Raw genomic sequence first — 20,081 nt, 5'->3', positions numbered from 1 at the left:
ACTATTGTCACATGTATCGAGATACAGTGAAAAGCTTTGTTTTGCATGCTATTCAAACAGATCAGATATATCATACATAAATACAATTTAGTCAAACTTTGGTACCATAAATAGAGCAAAGGAGAATGTGATAACATTTGTTCAATTGAATTAATAAAATTGTGTTAGCCTGATTATAATGACCGAAGTTTAAATGCAAGTTTCTGATGCAGTGGTGCTACAAAAGAGACTGTGTCCCATTTGGCAGTAGACCAGAAGGAGTGGATGGGGCCTGGGGACCCTGGTCAACATGGGGAGAATGCACCAGGACCTGTGGAGGTGGTGTTTCATATTCCGGCAGGCAGTGTGACAGTCCAAGGTACGTTAACAGCAAAGCCTTGATGTTTAACAAGTTGAGAGTTTAATTTTTTTGCACGCAACAAATAATCTGCAGGAGAAACTCATCAGTTTGAGAAGCACCTGTAGAATTAAGTTGTCAGTCGACATTTCGGGTCAGTACCTTCCACCTGAATTCTTTCTTTTAATATTTTCATAATGTATTTTTGCCTAGCAAATGATAAAACCCTCATCATAAAGAAAAGATAATCCTAATGTTGCTGAATATTTAGAAAGTGACACTCCAGATATTTAAAGGCAATGTGCAAAAATTGCTTAATAACTAATAAGATAAATGGGATCATATCATTTACAGAACCAAAACAGAGTTAAGCACTGCAAACCTTTTTCTGAATTAGGCACAGAAAACCAACAAAAAACTCATAGCAGAAAAATAGCAATGCTGGATTCGATTGTGTAACTTGCCAGGACCACTTAATTTAGTGGATGCAAAATTGTTGCATTGGTTTGATTGATAATATATCTAAAAGCATGACCAAAAATGTTGAGTAACATTTCAAAAGTAGACTATATCTGATTTCTTAATAATATGTTAGTAAAAGTCTTCTCTTCTAGACCAACAGTTGGTGGACGTTACTGTCTTGGAGAAAGGAAGCGCTTTCGATCATGTAATATTGATGTAAGTAACTCCTATTGAATGTTATTAGACGGTTTCTATAAATAATTGTTAATATTGTTATACAAAATTGCAGATGACACTAAAATGGGTGGTATTGTAGACAGAAAATTACAATTACAGCAGGATCTTGATTGGTTGGGCAGGAGGGCTGAGGAATGGTTAATGGAGTTTCATACATGGTGTGGTGGTGCGTGGTGTTGCATTTTGGGGACTCAAACCAGGGCAGGACCTACTCAGTGAATGGCAGGGCTCTGAGGAGTGTTGTGGAGCAGAGGGATCTAGGAGTGCAAGTACACAGTTCCTTAAAAGTGACATCACATTTAGATAGGGTGGTCAAGAATGCTTTCGGCATATAGGCCTTCATCATTCAGAGTATAGAAATTGGGAGGTCATGTTACAGTTGTATAAGACATTGGTGAAGCCACATGCAGAGTATGTGTTCAGTCAACTTTTTATGGGAAGATGTTGTTAAGCCGGAAAGAGCGCAGAGAAGATTTACGAGGATGTTGCCAGGACTCGAGGGCCTGACCTAATGGGAAAGGTCTGGAAGGCTAGGACTTTATTCCTTTGAGTGCAGGGGGATATGGGGTGATCTTATGGAGGTGTATAAGATCATGAGAGGATTAGATAGTGTAAATGCACAGATTGTTTACCGAGAGTAGAGAAATCAAGAACCAGAGGACAGAGGTTTAAGGTGAGGGTGGAAAGATTTAATAGGAACTTAAGGGGACCTTTTTTACACAAAGTGTGGAAGATATATGGAATGAGCTCCCAGGGGAGGAAATGAAAGCAGGTACTATCACAATGTTTAGCAAACAAATAGAATATAGAAAATACAGAAATTGATTTGATTCTTAGCTGCCTGTCTGCTTTTATTGTGGATACTGAATCATACTTTTCTCCACACATTCCAAATTGGCCTTCTCATAGAAACATAGAAAATAGGTGCAGGAGTAGGCCATTCAGCCCTTCGATCCAGCTGATCATGGCTGATCATCCAAAATCAGTACCCCGTTCCTGCTTTCTCCCCATATCCTTTGATTCCGTTAGCCCTAAGAGCTATATCCAATTGTCCCTTGAAACCATCCAGTGAATTGGCCTCCACTACCTTCTGAGGCAGAGAATTCCACAGATTCACAACTCTCTGGATGATGAGGTTTTTCCTCATCTCAGTCCTAAATGGCCTATCCCGTATTCTTAAACTGTGGCCCCCTGGTTCTGGACTCCCCCAACATGGGGAACATTTTTCCTGAATCTAGCCTGTCCAATCCCTTAAGAATTTTATATGTTTCTATAAGATCCCCTCTCATCCTTCTAAATTCCAGTGAAAGCCCAGTCGATCCATTCTTTCATCATATGTCAGTCCCGCCATCCCGGGAATGCACCTGTTGAACCTACGCTGAACTTCCTCAATAGCAAGAATGTCCTTCCTCAAATTAGGAGACCAAAACTGCACACAATACTCCAGGTGTGGTCTCACCAAGACTCTGTATAACTGTAGTAGGACCTCCTTGCTCCTCTACTCAAATACTCTCACTATGAAGACCACTTGTGATTTGCTTTCTTCACTGCCTGCAGTACCTGCATGCATACTTTCAGTGACTAATGTACAAGGACGCCCAGGTCTCGTTGCACCTCCCCATTTTCCTTATCTGTCACCATTCAGATAATAGTCTGCCTTCTTGGTCTTGCAACCAAAGTGGATAACCTCACATTTATTCACATTATACTGCATCTGCCCACTCACCCAACTTTTCAAAGTCACCCTGCAGCTTCATAGCATCCTCCTCGCAGCTCACACTGCCACCCAGCTTTGTGTCATCCGCAAACTTGGAGATGTTACATTTAATTCCTTCGTCTAAATCGTTAATATATATTGTAAATAGCTGGGGTTCCAGCACTGAGCCTTGTGCCACCCCACTAGTCACTGCCTGCCATTCTGAAAAGGACCTGTTAATTCCCACTCCTTGCTACCTGTCTGCCAATCAGTTCTCTATCCATGTCAATACCCTACCACCAATACTATGTGCTCTAATTTTACACACTAATTTCTTGTGTGGGACCTTGTCAAAGGCTTTTTGAAAGTCCAGATACACCGCATCCACTGGCTCTCCCTTATCCATTCTAATTGTTACATTCTCAAAAAATTCCAGATGATTAGTCAAGCATTTCCGCTCATATTTCTCCTAGATTTCACTTAATTTTCGTATTCTATATAAACATAGCACAAAAAGTAAGGACATTTGTGTTTGGTAGATTATTTCTTTGTTGTAACAATGCTTCTTGGCAATAAATCTTATACCGTTGGAAAGCCTGTCTATTCCACTTTTAAATGGTGCTACATTTGTAAGGAACATGCATTTGTAGGATGAGCAGCAGAGCTGAGTATATGGGTTGCGCCCATGAAATATTTGCCAAATCTTCTCTGCCAATGCCAAACAGCTTATTCTGCTGTTGCTATTGACTCTTGTTTTGAGCTTCTGGTACCACCAGGTGCTGACAATCAGGTGCCTGATTGGCACCTGATTGGCAGCATCTGTGAGCATGGGCCCTGCTACAGTGGTCAGTAGGTGTCTGCTCCAAGAATCGGCATGCCACGTTTGACTGATCTGGATAGGGCCCGTGCGATAGGGCAACTTCAAGCTGGTGTTCCGCAAAACCAAGTTGCGGCATTATTTGGAGTGAGCCCTAGTACCATCTCCAAAGTGAAGGCCAAGTTCCATATAACGGGGGATGTCAGAGACAGGCCGCGAAGTGGGCGTCCCAAGAAGACGACACCCGAAGAAGACCGTTTCCTCACCCTGTCAGCACTTAGGAACCGTAGGCTGTCTTCTACAGATTTGCAGTCAAGGTTTGCAGGACGATATGGCCGACGGCTCTCTGCCCAGAGAATTCGGAACAGACTGCACGCAGCCATTCTCCGGTCTCATAGGGCTGCAAAGGTGGCCTGCCATGACTGCCCTTCACCGTCAGGCCCGTTTGCGCTGGTGTTGGCAACACGTGCACTGGAACCTGAACATGTGGAGGAACGTTATGTTCAGCGATGAGTCCAGATTCTGCCTACGGCAGTTGGATCATAGGGTCAAAGTGTGGAGAAGACGCGGAGAACGCTATGCTGATTGCTGCACCGATAGAGTAACATCTTTTGGTGGAGGCAGTGTGATGGTGTGGGGCGGCATCTCCCTCACTGGAAAAACGAGGCTTGTCATCATTGGAGGCAATCTCAATGCAGAGAGATATCAAGATGAGATTCTGCAACCAGTGGCAATTCCATATCTCCACAGTCTGGGACCGAACTCTATCCTCCAAGATGACAATGCTCGCCCCCACAGAGCAGGGTTTCTCAGAGACTACCTCCAGAATTTGGGAGTGGAGAGGATGGAATCGCCTGCCAGCAGTCCTGACCTCAACCCCATTGAACACTTGTGGGATCAGCTTGGGCGTGCTGTTCGTGCCAGAGTGACCAACACAACCACTTTTGCTGACTTGCGACAAATGCTGGTTGAAGAATGGGATGCCATCCCACAACAGTGTGTGACCAGGCTGGTGACCAGCATGAGGAGGAGGTGCCAGGCTGTTGTGGCTGTGTATGGTTCTTCCACACGCTACTGAGGCTCCTGTTTATTAAATGAATAAATTGTTAAATTGCCAATATGTCTTGTTTCTTCAGACTTCAATCATCCAATCCACCAAACAACACCGAACAAGAGTCAATGGCAGAATAAGCTGTTTGGCATTGGCAGAGAAGATTTGGCAGATTTTTCATGGGCGCAACCCACATACTCAGCTCTGCTGCTCATCCCACAAATGCATGTTCCTTACAAATGTGGCACCATTTAAAAGGGAAATAAACAGGCTTTCCAACGGTATAAGATTTATTGCCAAGAAGCATTGTTACAACAAAGAAATAATCTACCAAACACAAATTTCCTTACTTTTTGTGCTATGTTTTTATAAGCCTACAACTGCAGTTATTTCGTCTTTATCAAAGCTCTCTTTTATTGTCTTCTTCCTTATAACGTACCTTGCTATCTATCACTTTCACCCTCGTCTCTTCCTTCATTACTTATTGGTGTATTTGCATTCCAGTACTCCCAGCTTCCTGGGCTTGGAAATTGCATGATTTCCCCAACTTCAGTTCGTATTATTGCATGAAGTGCTTGCATTGACAACCAAAGTTTATTTGCAAGTAGTTCTGGTAAGTGAGAAATTCTGGGCTCAACTGCACCTTTTAAAGAAGCCAGCCAGAGACGTTGCTAGAAATCTTTCAGGAACATGCTTTGATGTGGAAACATACGGTGCAAAGTGAATGACAGCTGGAAAATGGAGGCCAACAGCAAAGTTGAACGTATGCACTGTTTCACTACCACAGTCGGAAGCCCTGAAGGTTGGTCTGCCTGCTGATCTTCAGCGTGAAAGAATGGAATCTTGTGAGCTCTCTTTGAACACTGAGACTTGGTGATCTCAATTATGCAGCAAATGCTGCAGTGGACAGCAAGATATAACTATTTAAAATAGAGCAAATTCCATAAAGGTTCTTTGTCTGGTCACCCTCACCATAATGGTAAAGTTTTTTGTAAAGTTGTGGTAACAACAGTTGACAGACTCACTGTGCATATTTATTTAAGTGTTGTAAATTCATTACTCTTTGCTGAGATTCAGGTAGGAGAATTGATCCCTGAGCACATTAAACTAATATCACCCACCAGCTGAAAGCCTTTTTTCACATTTCTCCCCCTCCAGTTGAGCAGTTTTGTTCCGTTTGACTTTTGCTCATTTGCCCAAAATCAAGGAAGCTGCCTGCTCTGTGCATCCATTTCTGAGAGCAACTGGATTGCACAGCTCTGAAGTCAGAATTAAGTATGTCAGCATTTGATACACGACTTCCTGAGAACTTCTCTAATTCAGATCAGATCACATTACTTTATTGTCACATACGCCAGGCTGTAATGAAATTCCTTGTTCACAGAAAGCTCATAAAGTAAGTACAGTCGACATGATAATGATAGATACCATAATAAATGCGATGATGAATGCAAAACAGAAGAACACTGCAAGTATTTTAGTGCAATCTGAAGTATTACAAAAAATTAAAGTACAACAATGAAACAACCAAAAGAGGTTGAGTTAAGAATAAGAGAACATGGTACTGGTCACTAAAGAGTGGTACCTTTAATAAGGATGCAGTCTGCCAGATTTTGATTTCCAAATAGCATCTACATGGCATAAAAAATGGATGATATACAAAATCGAAAAATTTTGCGCCTGATGTGTGATGATGTGCAATCCAAACATTGTCGTGTCTGACTTCTATCTTGTAGCAATATCTGGAAATACTTTTATGTTAGAAGTCTGTTTGCTCATGGTATTTCTCAGACTGTAAACCATGAAAACTGGCATGGCTGAAAGGTTGCTAGAAATCTTAATCAGAAATTATTATGTTATTGATATTTATGTCATTTTGCGCAATAGTATTTTGCTTCAACAAATTAATGTAGGCGTTACTAAACATGATTAGATTGCCAAAGGATCCAGACAAAACTCGTAAATGAAATGAATATTTTGGCGAAGGATTTGGGGGTGTTTATAGAAATTAAACGTTACTTTGGTCATCAGATTTTTTTTCCTTATTGCCATGATAGCATGAATCATGTTATTCAGCCTAACATCAATATTCTGGAGGAGATTTCCCTTGCTTTACCTTTGAGGCTCCTCTACACTCTCCTCCAGAGTTTTCTTTCCTGTTCCCTTGTTAGTTGTTCATGCTCCAAGTTAAACCATTTCTATTTTCTGGATTATTTTGAAATTGACAAATCTGTTTGTACTGAATTATCTGAAAGGTTAATTATTTCATCCATTATTCCAAACTTAAAAGGATTTAGATTCATGAAATTGAAGGTAAGTTATTGATTGAGCAGCAGGAGAGAAAGTGAACAGAGGTAATGGACATGTCCTCAAATCTCCAAAACATTATTGATGCTGTCTTGCAAAATCTTTTTGGGAAGGTCACAGTATTTTCCATTATGCAAATGACTGGGATGATGGGATAGAATATGTTTATTTTGTTGGGCTACTGAGAAAGAGGGAAATGTTGTAAAATGCAGGGCAATAGATCATGCCCAACAGGTTAGATTAATAAATGGGAAAAAATGAACTATTACAACAGAGACCATAGTCAGGTAAGTCAGAGAGGGAGTATGCTGGAGAATTAAATGGTCGTTGAAAGGAAACTCTGTCATGATCGGAGGACACCAAGCACCGGAACATTGTCTCAAGATCCTGGTTGACCTGTTCAGTCTGGCCGTTGGATTGAAATTAAAAGGCAAAGTGAGGACCTCAGTCAGCAACGATGTCCTGAGGAATACCATGGAGGCAGACTGCATATTGGATTACTTGGTCATCTATTTCACAGGCAGATGGTAATTTGGGTAGAGGAATAAAATGACAGGCCTTAGAAAACTGGTCTACGATGACCAAACTGGTAGTAAAGTTATTGGAAAGAGAAGACCAGTAATAAAATCCATAGAAATATGGGACCAGGGATGATTAGGGATAGGTAGTGGTTGGTAGAGACCAGGCTTTGTTCAGTTCAGTTTAATGTCACATGTATTAAGGTACAGTGTATAGCTTTTGTTGCATTCTAACCATCAGCGAAAAGACAATACATGATTACAACCAAGTCATCCACAGTGTACAGATACATGATGAAGAGAATAATGTGAATTACGTTTAGTGCAAGATAATGTCCAGTAAAGTCCGATTAAAGATCATCCAAGGGACTCCAATGAGGTAGACAGTAGCTCAGGCCTGCTCTCTAGTTGTTGGTAGGATGGTTCAGTTGCCTGATAACAGCTGGGAAGAAACTGTTCCTGAATCTGATGGGAGAGGGGAGAAGGCTGGCCCGGGGTACTACTCATCCTTGATTATGCTGGTGGCGTTGCCGAGGCAACGGGAAGTGTAAATTGAGTCATTGGAAGGGAGGTTGGTTTGTGAGGATCTAAGCTGTGTCTACAATTCTCTGTAATTTCTTGGCCCTGTTCCTAAACAATGCTGTGATGCATCCCAGTAAAAAGCATGCTACAGCTCATCTGTAGAAGTTGGTGAGAGTTGTTGGAGACGTGCCAAACTTCCTAAGCTTTCTAAGGAAGTTGAGGCGTTGGTGTGCTTTCTTGGCCATTGCTTCAATATGGGTAGTCAAGGACAAGTTGCTGGTGATATTTACTCCTAGGAAATTGAAACTTTCAACCATCTCTGCTTCAGCGGCATCAGTGCATACCAGCATAGGTGTATCGTTTTGTTTCCTAAAGTCGATCACTCCTTTGTCTTGCTGTCATTGAGAGAAAGGTTGTTGTATTGACACAAAGTTCTCAATTTCCTTCCTGTACTACGTCTCGTTGTTATTTGATTTGTCCGACAAAGGTGGCGCCGTTTGCAAATTTGTAAACTGAATTTGATTTGTACTTAGCTGCACAGTCGTGAGTGTAAGGAGTAAAGAAAGGGGCTAAGAACGCATCCTTGCAGAACATCAGTATTGAGGATTATCCAAGAAGATAATTTGACCCCAATCCTCACTGATTGGGGTCTGCTGGTCAGGAAGTCAAGGATCCAGTTGCAGATGAATGCTGACCAAGTTCCACGAGTTTGGTGATGAGCTTGGATGGGATAATGATGTTCAAAGCAGAGCTGTATTCTATGAATAAGAGTCTGATGCAGGTGTCTCTCTTATCCAGGTGTTCAAGAGATGAGTGTAGGGCAAGGGAGATGGCATCATCCATGGACCTGTTGTGGCAGTTGGCGAACTGCAATGAGTCAAGGCTGCTTGGTAGACTGGATTTAATGCCTTCCATAACTAGCCTCTCAAAACATTTCATGATGGTGGATGTCAAGGCCACTGGATGGTAGTCTTTAAGGCATGAGATCTTGCTTTTCTTCGGCACCGGGATAATGGTAGTCTTCTTGAAGCAGGTGGGTATCTCAGAACAGAGTAAAGAGAGATTAAAGATGTCCATGAATACCCCGCTAGCTGGTCTACGCAGCTTCCAAGGATGCGGCCAGGGACTCTGTCTGGGATAGATTAAACTGGCAAGAAAGCACGTCAGGTTTAGTATTCTTAGAACCTAGGCAAAAAGGTCCTCCTTGCCTGACGAGAGTTTTGCTGTCTGAATGTGCTCCAGATTCTTGTGATCTGTCTGGACAACAATAGACAATAGACAATAGGTGCAGGAGGAGGCCATTCGGCCCTTTGAGCCAGCACCGCCATTCAATGTGATCATGGCTGATCATTCTCAATCAGTACCCCGTTCCTGCCTTCTCCCCATAGCCTCTGACTCCGCTATCCTTAAGAGCTCTATCCAGCTCTCTCTTGAATGCATTCAGAGAATTGGCCTCCACTGCCTTCTGAGGCAGAGAATTCCACAGGTTCACAACTCTCTGACTGAAAAGGTTTTTCCTCGTCTCAGTTCTAAATGGCCTACCCCTTATTCTTAAACTGTGGCCCTTGTTCTGGACTCCCCCAACATTGGGAACATGTTTCCTGCCTCTAACGTGTCCAACCCCTTAATAATCTTATACGTTTCGATAAGATCTCCTCTCATCCTTCTAAATTCCAGTGTATACAAGCCTAGTCGCTCCAGTCTTTCAACATATGAAAGTCCCACCATTCCAGGAATTAACCTAGTAAACCTACACTGCACGCCCTCAATAGCAAGAATATCCTTCCTCAAATTTGGAGACCAAAACTGCACACAGTATTCCAGGTGCGGTCTCACTAGGGCCCTGTACAACTGCAGAAGGACCTCTTTGCTCCTATACTCAACTCCTCTTGTTATGAAGGCCAACATTCCATTGGCTTTCTTCACTGCCTGCTGTACCTGCATGCTTCCTTTCAGTGACTGATGCACTAGGACACCCAGATCTCATTGTACGTCCCCTGTTCCTAACTTGACACCATTCAGATAATACTCTGCCTTCCTATTCTAACCACCAAAGTGGATAACCTCACAAAGGGAGGCTCAGCTCCCTCCAGCCACTGCCTCCACTCTACTAAAGCTAATTTGACTGCCAGGAGTTCTCTATTGTCTATATCATAATTTCTCTTGGCTAACTTAAGGCGATGAGATAAAAAGGCATGCGGATGAAGGTTTTTTTTAATTTTTTTTTATTTTTTAAAATTTTTGAAAAGCATATGTACAAATAGAAATAAAAGACACATTTGTTACAGAGTTCTTACATAGCTTCAATTAAAAAAAATTTAAAGAGAGAAAGTAAAAATTTAAAAAACTAAACTATTGGGAAGAGAGAATAAGAGGATTAAAATAAAAAGATATAACTATAAAAATTAAAGGGAGTAGATCCGGGAGACAATAACCACAGTTGTACATCCAACCCCTAACTCAAGTTTCAACTTTTAATTTTAAATTTTTATTTTAGTCCTGTGCCAAACCCATTTACTTTTCTAAAAATTCAATAAATGGAGACCATATTTTTAAAAATAACTCGGGTTTGTCAATTAAGGCAAATCTTATTTTTTCCAAATGCAGGGTCTCTGTCATTTCCGTAGTCCACATTTTAATTGTGGAGGTTATTGGTTTTTCCAAAATTTAAGTATTAATTTTTTTGCAGTTATTAGACTGTAATCAAGAAAATGTACCTGACTTGTTGTAAAATTTGTAGTATGTTCTGATAATCCTAATATAATTAATTTTGGATCCATATCCAATTGTTTGTTAATAACTTTAGAAACTATTTAAAAAATCTCCAACCAGAAGTTTTGCATTTTTATACAAGTTACGAAAATATGAGTTAAATTAGCTTCTTGAAATTGACATTTATCACAAATAGGAGAGATACTAGGAAAAATCCTATTTAATTTCGTCTTCGAATAATGTAATCTATGTATTATTTTAAATTGTATTAAGGAATGTCTAGTATTTAATGAACATTGGTGTATATGTTGTAAACTTTCATCCCATATATCTTGCATTATGAGTTGATTCAATTCGTCCTCCCATGCTCGTCTATAAGATTCTGATGACGGAATGTCAGTGTCAAGGAGAGTATTATAAATAAAGGATATTAATTTATTTGAATTATAATGTCGATTCAGGCATACATCAAGTGTTTCTGGACCTCTAAACTTATATTCTTGCATGTGTAATTTTACATAATCTCTAAATTGTAAATATCTAAAATAATTATTAACATGTAATCCGTACTTCTGCTGTAAATCCTGAAAAGAAAGAAAAGTTCCCTTATGATAAAGATCTCCCACCCTTTTAATTCCATAACTTTTCCATTGAGCAAATCCTCTATCTAAGACAGACGGTTTAAAAGAAGGGTTATTCGCAATAGGAAGGAAAACAGATAATTTACTCAATTTTAACGTAAGATTTAATTGTTTCCAGGTACGGATAACACTGTGTATAATGGGATTACCTCCATATGTTTTTTAATTTAAATTTATTGGAGCTAAGAGGATCGCACCAATATCAAATGGTAAACAATCCTCTTTCTCCATCTTTAACCAATCCGGTTGTTGATCAGAATCATCCAACCAGCAGGTTATATTTTTAATATTAACCGCCCAATAATAAAATAAGAAGTTAGGTAAGGCAATTCCTCCATTAGTTTTAGACTTACATAGATGTCTTTTATTTATTCTATGAGTCTTGTAGTCCCAAATAAAATTAGTAACAATTGAATCAATTTTAAAAAAAAACTTTTTTGGAAGATAGATCGGAATTGCTTGAAATAAGTATAGTAGCTGTGGAAGAAAGATCATCTTTATAGCATTACTACGACCAACTAATGATATAGGAAGTGTTTTCCAAAATTGGATATTTCTGTGTAATTTAGTGAGTAAAGGAGGAAATTTTAATTTAGATAAAGAAGTATATTTCCTAGTCACGTAAATTCCAAGATATTTAAACTTTTCATAGGCAATTTTAAAAGGAAATTGTTGAAGTATGGCCGGATTATGCTCCATTATTGGCATAATTTCACTTTTGTACCAGTTAATTCTATAACCTGAAAATGAACCAAATTGAGTAACGAGATTTAATAAATTCAGAATGCTAATTTCTGGCTTTGTAATATATATTAATACATCATTCGCATATAAAGAAATTTTATTGGTTGTTTGTTTAGTGTTATAGCCATGAATATCTGAATTTGATCTAATACTCTCAGCAAGTGGTTCTATAATAAGGGCAAATAGAAGCGGTGATAGTGGACATCCTTGTCTACAACCCCTAGATAAATGAAATTTGGATGACAGCATTTGATTAGTTAATATTCTAGCTGTTGGGGATGTATATAAAAGTTTCACCCATGAACAAAAATTTTCACCTAGTTGAAATTTTTCCATCACTGAGAAAAGATAGGGCCATTCTACTTGATCAAATGCTTTTTCAGCATCTAGCGAGATGATTGCTAAATCTTCGTTTAATAGTCTATTTGAATATATTATATTGAACAAGCATCTCAAGTTGAAAAATGAATATCGTTTGGCTATAAAGCCTGATTGATCGGGGTGTATCAATTTATCTATAACTAGACTTAATCTATGAGCTAAGATTTTCGCTAATATCTTCTGATCAGTATTTAAAAGAGCTATCGCCCTATACGAACCAGGGTCTTCAGAATCCTTATCTTTTTTAGGAATGAGGATTATTGTTGATTCAGTCAGAGTTTGCGGTAATCTCTGTTGTTTAAAGGCGTGACTATATACAGTTTGCAAACGTGGAGAGATCAAATCACTAAATTTTTTATAAAATTCATTATTTAAGCCATGAGGGCCAGGAGTCTTCCCATTTTTCATGGATTTAATGGTCTTTTCAACGTCTTTCATAGTTATTTCTGCGCCCAGTGAATTTCTATCACTCACATTCAAACCAGGAAGGTTACATTCCTGCAAAAAGTTTTGCATCTGCGCAGAGCTATCTGTTATTTTTGATGAATATAATGACTGATAAAATTGCAAAAATCTCTGATTAATATCCTTAGGTAATTTAAGCAAATCTCCGTTTTCTGATCTAATTTTATGAATTGTAGAATCATCTTCTAATTTACGGAGTTGACGTGCTAGCAATTTCTGTGGTTTATCTCCAAATTCAAAATGTTTTTGTTTAGTATATTGAAAAAGCCTTAAAATATGAGCTGAGAGAATATAATTTAACTTATGTTTGAGAGCTGCAATTTTATTATGTATTTCAATAGAGGGAGCGATGGCATTTGTTATGTCTAACTGTTTTATCTGACTTTCTAGGTCATGTTGTTCAGCCCGCTTCTTCTTGTTTTGAGACGCTTGAAAGGCAATAATACATCCTCTCACAAACGCTTTAAATGTTTCCCAAAGCAGGGACGCAGATGTTTCAGGGAGGTCATTTGCGTAAAAAAAAGTTTCAAATTGCGATTTAAGATAGTCATAACATGCTTTTTCATTTAAGATTTGCGGATTAAATCTCCAATTAGTCTGTTTCCCCGTTACTCCTTGGAGTTTTACCCTAAATGTTAAAGGGGCATGATCGGATATAATAATATTATGATATTTTGAATTATACGTATAAGGAATAAGTTTGGAGTCCACCAAGAAATAGTCAATTCTTGAGTAAGTTTTATGCACTGGTGAATAAAATGAATACTCTCGGCCTGAAGGATTTTCAATCCTCCAAACATCTTTTATATTTGCACTATTTATATAAGAGTTTAATAATTCACACGACTTGGATTTTGTTTTCCTTTGAGTTGACGATCTATCCAAATGAGGATCTAATGTACAATTTAAATCTCCTCCAATTATCAAGTTATATTGTCCGAATTCTGGAATGGTATTAAAAAAATTTTTTTTAAATAACGGATTATCAAAATTTGGTGCATAGACATTCACCAATATCAATTTTGTAGAATATAGTTCTCCCACTAATATAACATATCTACCTTCAGTGTCGACTATAGAGGAAGTATGTATAAATGGTATACCCTTACGAATTAAAATGGCAACACCTCTTGATTTAAAGGGAAACGATGAGTGAAATAATTTATCAATCCATTTGCCTTTCAGTCTATTATGTGCTACATTTTTGAGATGAGTTTCCTGAAGGAACATTATGTCTGCATCAATAGATTTTAAATGTGAAAGTACTTTACCTCTTTTAATTGGTTCATTAACACCCTTGACATTCCAACTACAAAATGTAATACCTTTACCCCCTGTTTTCCTAATAGAATCTTGCATCTTAACCGATAAATAGTCTATAATAAAGCAAATGGCCTGGCACCCGAACTACAACATTTTTCTTGAATGAAGGGTGGATGATCTTTTGTACTACGTAAAATGTCTCCCGGAAATATCTCCCAAAAGTATATAAATTCTGAAAAATGACATAATAATAAAAATTGAATCTAAAAAAAAATCAATATATAAAAGGTTAAAAGAGTGCAGGAAAAAAGAAGAAACAACTAAAACTACAATTAGTGCAGTTAGTGTTAGCCACCATAAGGTGGCAAAAAATCTAAGGACTTCCGTGAGATGTAAAAAAAATAATACTAGCTCCGTTTTTTAACAAAGTTATTGGGTTTTTTTTGTTGTTTTTTTTTATAAAAGAGAGATAAACGGGGCAGGCCCGAAACTAATTAGTCTATAATAAATCGATTTTTCTGTCTAAGGTGTATTAATTAAGTGTTCAAAGTAAAGTTTACATAAATCAAATATTACTTATACTTCTTATTAGTAATGATTAATAAAAATATATATGTTTTTTGATTAATAGTAATTAGTTACGGTTAATATTCGTATAGTATATACACTAAGCTTAAATCTTTAGGTTTTAATATTTTAAAGTCCAATCAGATGTCTGCCAATTAATAAAGCCGTGAAGTCATATTCAAGCCTTCAGCGACCTTTCGATCTCCCGAGCAAATTCCAGTGCTTTATTGTGGTCAGTAAAAAAGGATTCGGTTTGATTGTAGGTAACTCGAAGTTTTGCTGGATACAACATACCAAATCTGAGCACTGGGATCTTCCTAAGAATAGATCTTGACTCATTAAACAGTGCTCTTTTCTTGACCACCTCAGCAGGGTAATCTCTGAAGATGCGAATCTCATCGCCTTGAAATGATAAAGCTCTGTTACTAGCAATTCTCGACAGCATATCTTCTAAAACGTGAGCATTATGCACCCTCAGAATCAAATGCCTTGGAGGCGCATTAGCACCTGGCCGTGCTCTCAGTGCTCTGTGGGCTCGATCCAGCAAGGGCTTTGAATCCATTTTCAAAACTTCTTGTAACAGCTCAGCAGTAAAATCACGAAGGTTTTTATCTTTTTCTTTACCTTCTTTAACTCCAAGAATTCTTAAATTTTGTCGTTTAGAATGACCCTCTAGGTCAGTACATTTTTCAGTTAATTTCATCAATAAATCAGAAAAACGCTGAATACTACTTTTGTTGTTTCAGCACTCGTCTCGGCTAAAGTTTCCAACTCACATATAGCCTCATCATGTTGTTCTATTGACGCAGTGATGTGGTTCACCTTACCGGAAAAATCAGAGTCCAACTTTTGTAACTTGGAGGTTACTTCCTCCATGTGTTCATTCATAATTACACACATTTCAGCCTTTGATTTAGCCAACTGATCCTTAATAGTAGATAGTATTTCCCCCTTCATTCCTTTAAGCGATACTAATTCAGCTTTCATCTCTTGGAGTTCAACTGTCATATTTGTCACTTGAGACTTCATACCTGAAAGCTCCTCACCAACAACGCTGCGAAATTCTTCCAAACCAATTTTTTTAGGCTGTGGATTCCGGGTTCGTTTGGCAGTTTCTTCCTGAGTCGACGCTGAGGTTTGAGCTGTAGCAGAGGCTTCCATCTGTCTTGGTTCTTCTTCTTCCACGGATCTTGTTCTACCCGTTCCTTTTTTAAGGGGGGGGTGTGACTTGTCGACATTTACTATTAAAAGTCGCGATCTGATGACGTCACCCACCCTTCGTTGAAAATTGCCGGTAAGTTGCAACGGGCCCGTCCCGTTCCTCTCTTCTTAGATCGAAATGTTCACGGAGCTAGTTGGGGTGCGACTTACTCAGTCCATAACGCCACTGCCTCCACTCTACTAAAGCTAATTTGACTGCCAGGAGTTCTCTATTGTCTATATCATAATTTCTCTTGGCTAACTTAAGGCGATGAGATAAAAAGGCATGCGGATGAAGGTTATGGTCCTGAAGAGAACATTGTGAAAGGACAGCTTCCACTCCTACATCAGATGCATGCACCTCAACAATAAAAGGCAGTGAGGGATCAGGGTGATTAAAGATAGGAGCTGAGGTAAAATGTTTTATGGGCTGCTGGTAGGCCCATCCTGCCTCTGGGGACCAACAGAATCAGATGAAGGCAGGTTTAACTAGGGCAGCTAAAGGGGTCATAAGAGATTAAATTTTCCAATAAACCACTGATAAAATTTGGCAAAATCCAAAAAACATTGAACTTGTTTTATTGACATGGAAGTTAACTACTGCTTAAACCTTGGATGGATCTATCTGAATGCTTCCACTTGAAATAATAACCTAGGAAGGAGACTGTGGAAACATGGAATTTGCATTTTTTCAGCCTTCACATATAACTGGTTATCTTGGAGGTGTTGTAGGACCTGGCCTACATGTGGAATATGCTCCTGAATAGAGTTAGAAAAAATTAAGATATCACCCAGGTAGACAAACAAGAACTGGTTGAGCCTGTCCCTTAACACATCCATTAACAAAGGGCTGGAAAAGAGTGGGATCGTTGGTGAGACCAAAAGCCATAGCCAAATATTTGCAGTAGCCACTGGAAGTGCTAAAGGCAGTTTTCCCTTATGAATACAGACCAAGTTGTAAACATTGCACAAATCTAATTTTGAGAATTTTTTTGCTCCTTGTAACTGCTTAACAGCCAAGGACAGTCCTGGATAGTCAACACATGATTGAGACCACCATCTTTTTTCCCCCTACAAAGAAGAAACCTGTGCTTGCCAGTGAGGTAAAGCCACGTGTAAACCCTGACATAAGGGATTCTTTAATGTGGCATAATAAAGAGTAAAGTATTTTCTGAGGTCGACTGGAGCCTGGATGGAGATCAATACTACAATCATACAGACAGTGAGGGAGGAAAAGAGTGGTGGCCTTCTTTTCACTAAACACGACAATTAGATCAGAGTATACTGGAGGAACATCGGTTAACATTGAGTGATTAACTGAGTCCTGAGGAAGTGGGCTAGGTGAGGTTGGGAAACAGTTCTTATGGCAAAATGGAGACCATCGAATGACTGTGTTGGAGAATCAGTCAATTTGAGGGTTATGTTGGATAAGCCAGGGATGATCAAGAACAACAGGAAGTTCAGGGGAATCTGCAAGGTGGAATTGAATAATTTTGAGATGCTTATCATTAATTAAATGCTTCGGAGGTAAGGTTCATGTAGAAAAGTAGAGAATAACACTTCAATGTTCCAACCATTCTCAGCAGCCAGCATGTAGAATTAAATGGAATACTCCACTACACTGCAGGAACCATGGCAAACAAGAAGTAATTGACCACTGACCAAATGATCAAACACTTGTCTCAGCTCATCAGTGAACTGTAGAATGTTAGAGCAGGAAGGAGTCTGCTGCTTCTAAAACAGCTGAAGCTTAAAAGCCAGAGAACACTGAGTGAGAAAGCTTCAACATTTACCCAGGTGACCATTGTAACACTTCAGTGAAGGTAGGTGGGGCTCTGCTGGGATGGAGAACCGAAACAGTAGATTCAAGCTTTCTCATGGAAGTAGCAAGTGGTGTTGAATTCACCCGTGACTGGCTCTGTTGGAAAGTTTTGTTCAAAGACATCAAGATATGGCGAATGCAAGAATCAGCTGTTCATGCCTCCCAATCATGGCTCCTTGATAGGTAGAGCAGTATAGCGGTAGTTAATCTCTGCAGCATCAATGTTTGGCTCAGTCTTGCTGTAACAATATCAAGAGATGAGCAGACCCAAGTGCAGAGAAGACACAGAAGTGAATTAAACTAAAAAAGGCTTTTACTGGAATCATGATCAAACAAGAGTAAAAGTCACAGCATGGGCAAATCCAATTCTAAGCAAAGGTAGAAACGGACATCAGCACTTAAATAGGGTACTCAATAGGTAACAATGACACACAGGTGAAAATACTTGAACACATGACAATACAGTCTAAGCCACCCTCGGTGGAAGGATCACCAGGTACTCTGATGCATGGTAGTAGTTTTACTCACTGAGACTAATGTCATGTTTTGTGTAAAGCAGATCTATTGGTGAAGGTAGTGTGATAATCACAAAAAGTATTAAATTAACCTTGGAAGCAATTTGATAAAATTCAATTGTGGGTGATTGCTACTCATGGTTTTTGCTGAGTGTTGTTTGAAACTTGGTGATGTGTTTGTTTGATGCATTGAATCTCAGTCAATTCAAATGTAACGTATTCCAGTTTTATGAGCAGGAAAGTTAGAACAATAAAGTATGTGTGACTGATTTTAAATAATAACTAAGATCCAGTCAAGAAAGTGATAACTGAAGTGTGATCTATCATAGAAATGTTCCTTTTTACATTAGTACTTTGGTTCTCCAGGTAGATTAAATGAAATTTAAGAAAATGACTATGCCATGACATATGCAATATATTATTCTATTAAAATGAAGCTGTGCGCATTTAAGGGAATAAAATCATACTTTTATAGTAAGCAGGCTGAGGTCACCCTAGCATCTAGGTCTTTTGATTAGAAACATTGCAAATTATTAAATGCTTGTCTGTTTTTGGCTCCAAGTCATAAGCACCCAGCATTAAGTAACTGGCTTTTGTTTGTTTTTTTTAAAGATTCTTTTGCAACTGCAGCAAAGTGTGATGTCTGCGCACTGAGGTTCATTTTTAATATATTACTAGAACATCCTATGGTGCTGCTCTTGGTAAGTCAGGAACATTATATAATGTAAAGTGTAGGTGTGTGTCATTTTTTTGAGAGTTTTTTGCTCATTTTATCTAGATATATTTTCTGGATCATTTGACATTACCGTAGGCATAGCTTCCGTGCCTTTAGTCCCAGGGAATGTAATTTTCTGCATTTTTAGTCACATCAACTAGCTCTTGTGTGTTCAACAAAGTATGCTAATGAGGGCCAATACTGCATTTATTCTTGATGTAACAGTATGTCAGCATTTACTATTTAGAAACAACTCTGAGGCTGAACACTTTTGTTGTACTCTTCAGGACAATACCCTTTTCTATCAGATGTGTAATGTCATGGTTGTAGAGAAACTATATGTGCTGGTCAGAATATACACTAAATGCAGTTTTATTTAAGTAATGATGAAGCTTCTGTGCTATGTCATTTAGATTTGAATTTTGTTTCAACTGCATAGGATGTTATTTCTCATTGCAGTAGACTAAAGATGAAAAATTGCACTGAATTAAGGAGACTTTCTTGGAACAGTTGGACGTCAGCCTCAGTTACTCAGGATGTCTCTGAGGCAGTTTATTTTTGTTATGTTCAGAAAGAGAAATATGGTAGAAAGGCTAAACAAACTTTGAAAACAGTGCTCCAAAGTGATAAGGTTATTTAAAAATGCTAAATAGATGGCACTGTTCTGACTGAATGAGGTCTGTATGGAGTTTGTGCATTCTCCCTGTAATTGCATGAGCTGTTTCTGTCAGTTCCCTCCCACATCCAAAAGGAATGTAGATTGATGGGTTGATCGTAAATTACCCTGGTGTAGGTACATAATTGAGGATTTGGGAAAAGTTAATGGCATGTGAGGAAAACTAGGTTATGGAGAAATAATTGGAGAAATGCAATGAATAGAAATAGTTTAGTTTATTGTCACACGTACCGAGGTACAGTGAAAAGCTGGTGGCCTTGCCGAGGCAGCGTAAAGTGTAAATGGAAGGGACGTTGGTTTATGTGATGGTCTGGGTTCTGTCCACAATTCTCTGCAATTTCTTGCGGTCTTGGATGGAGCTGTTCCCAACCCATGTTATGATGCATCCTGTTGAAATTTTTTTAATAGTATATTTGTAGAAGTTGATGAGTTA

At 38.8% G+C, this 20,081-nt stretch overlaps 1 protein-coding gene across 1 annotated transcript in view; it reads left to right on the top strand.

Annotated features, from left to right (window-relative positions):
- Positions 1 to 20,081, top strand: part of LOC144607203 (A disintegrin and metalloproteinase with thrombospondin motifs 6-like) — a 188,147-nt gene that overhangs the window by 111,390 nt on the left and 56,676 nt on the right. Inside the window, exons 12-13 of the mRNA XM_078423883.1 lie at positions 213 to 358; positions 952 to 1,015. Coding sequence (XP_078280009.1) covers positions 213 to 358; positions 952 to 1,015 — 210 coding nt within the window. The remainder of the gene's footprint in view (positions 1 to 212; positions 359 to 951; positions 1,016 to 20,081) is intronic.

Source organism: Rhinoraja longicauda, chromosome 28 (assembly GCF_053455715.1).
Source record: "Rhinoraja longicauda isolate Sanriku21f chromosome 28, sRhiLon1.1, whole genome shotgun sequence".
NCBI classification, from domain to species: Eukaryota; Metazoa; Chordata; class Chondrichthyes; order Rajiformes; family Arhynchobatidae; genus Rhinoraja; species Rhinoraja longicauda.
This window is presented reverse-complemented; position numbering and strand designations above follow the sequence as displayed.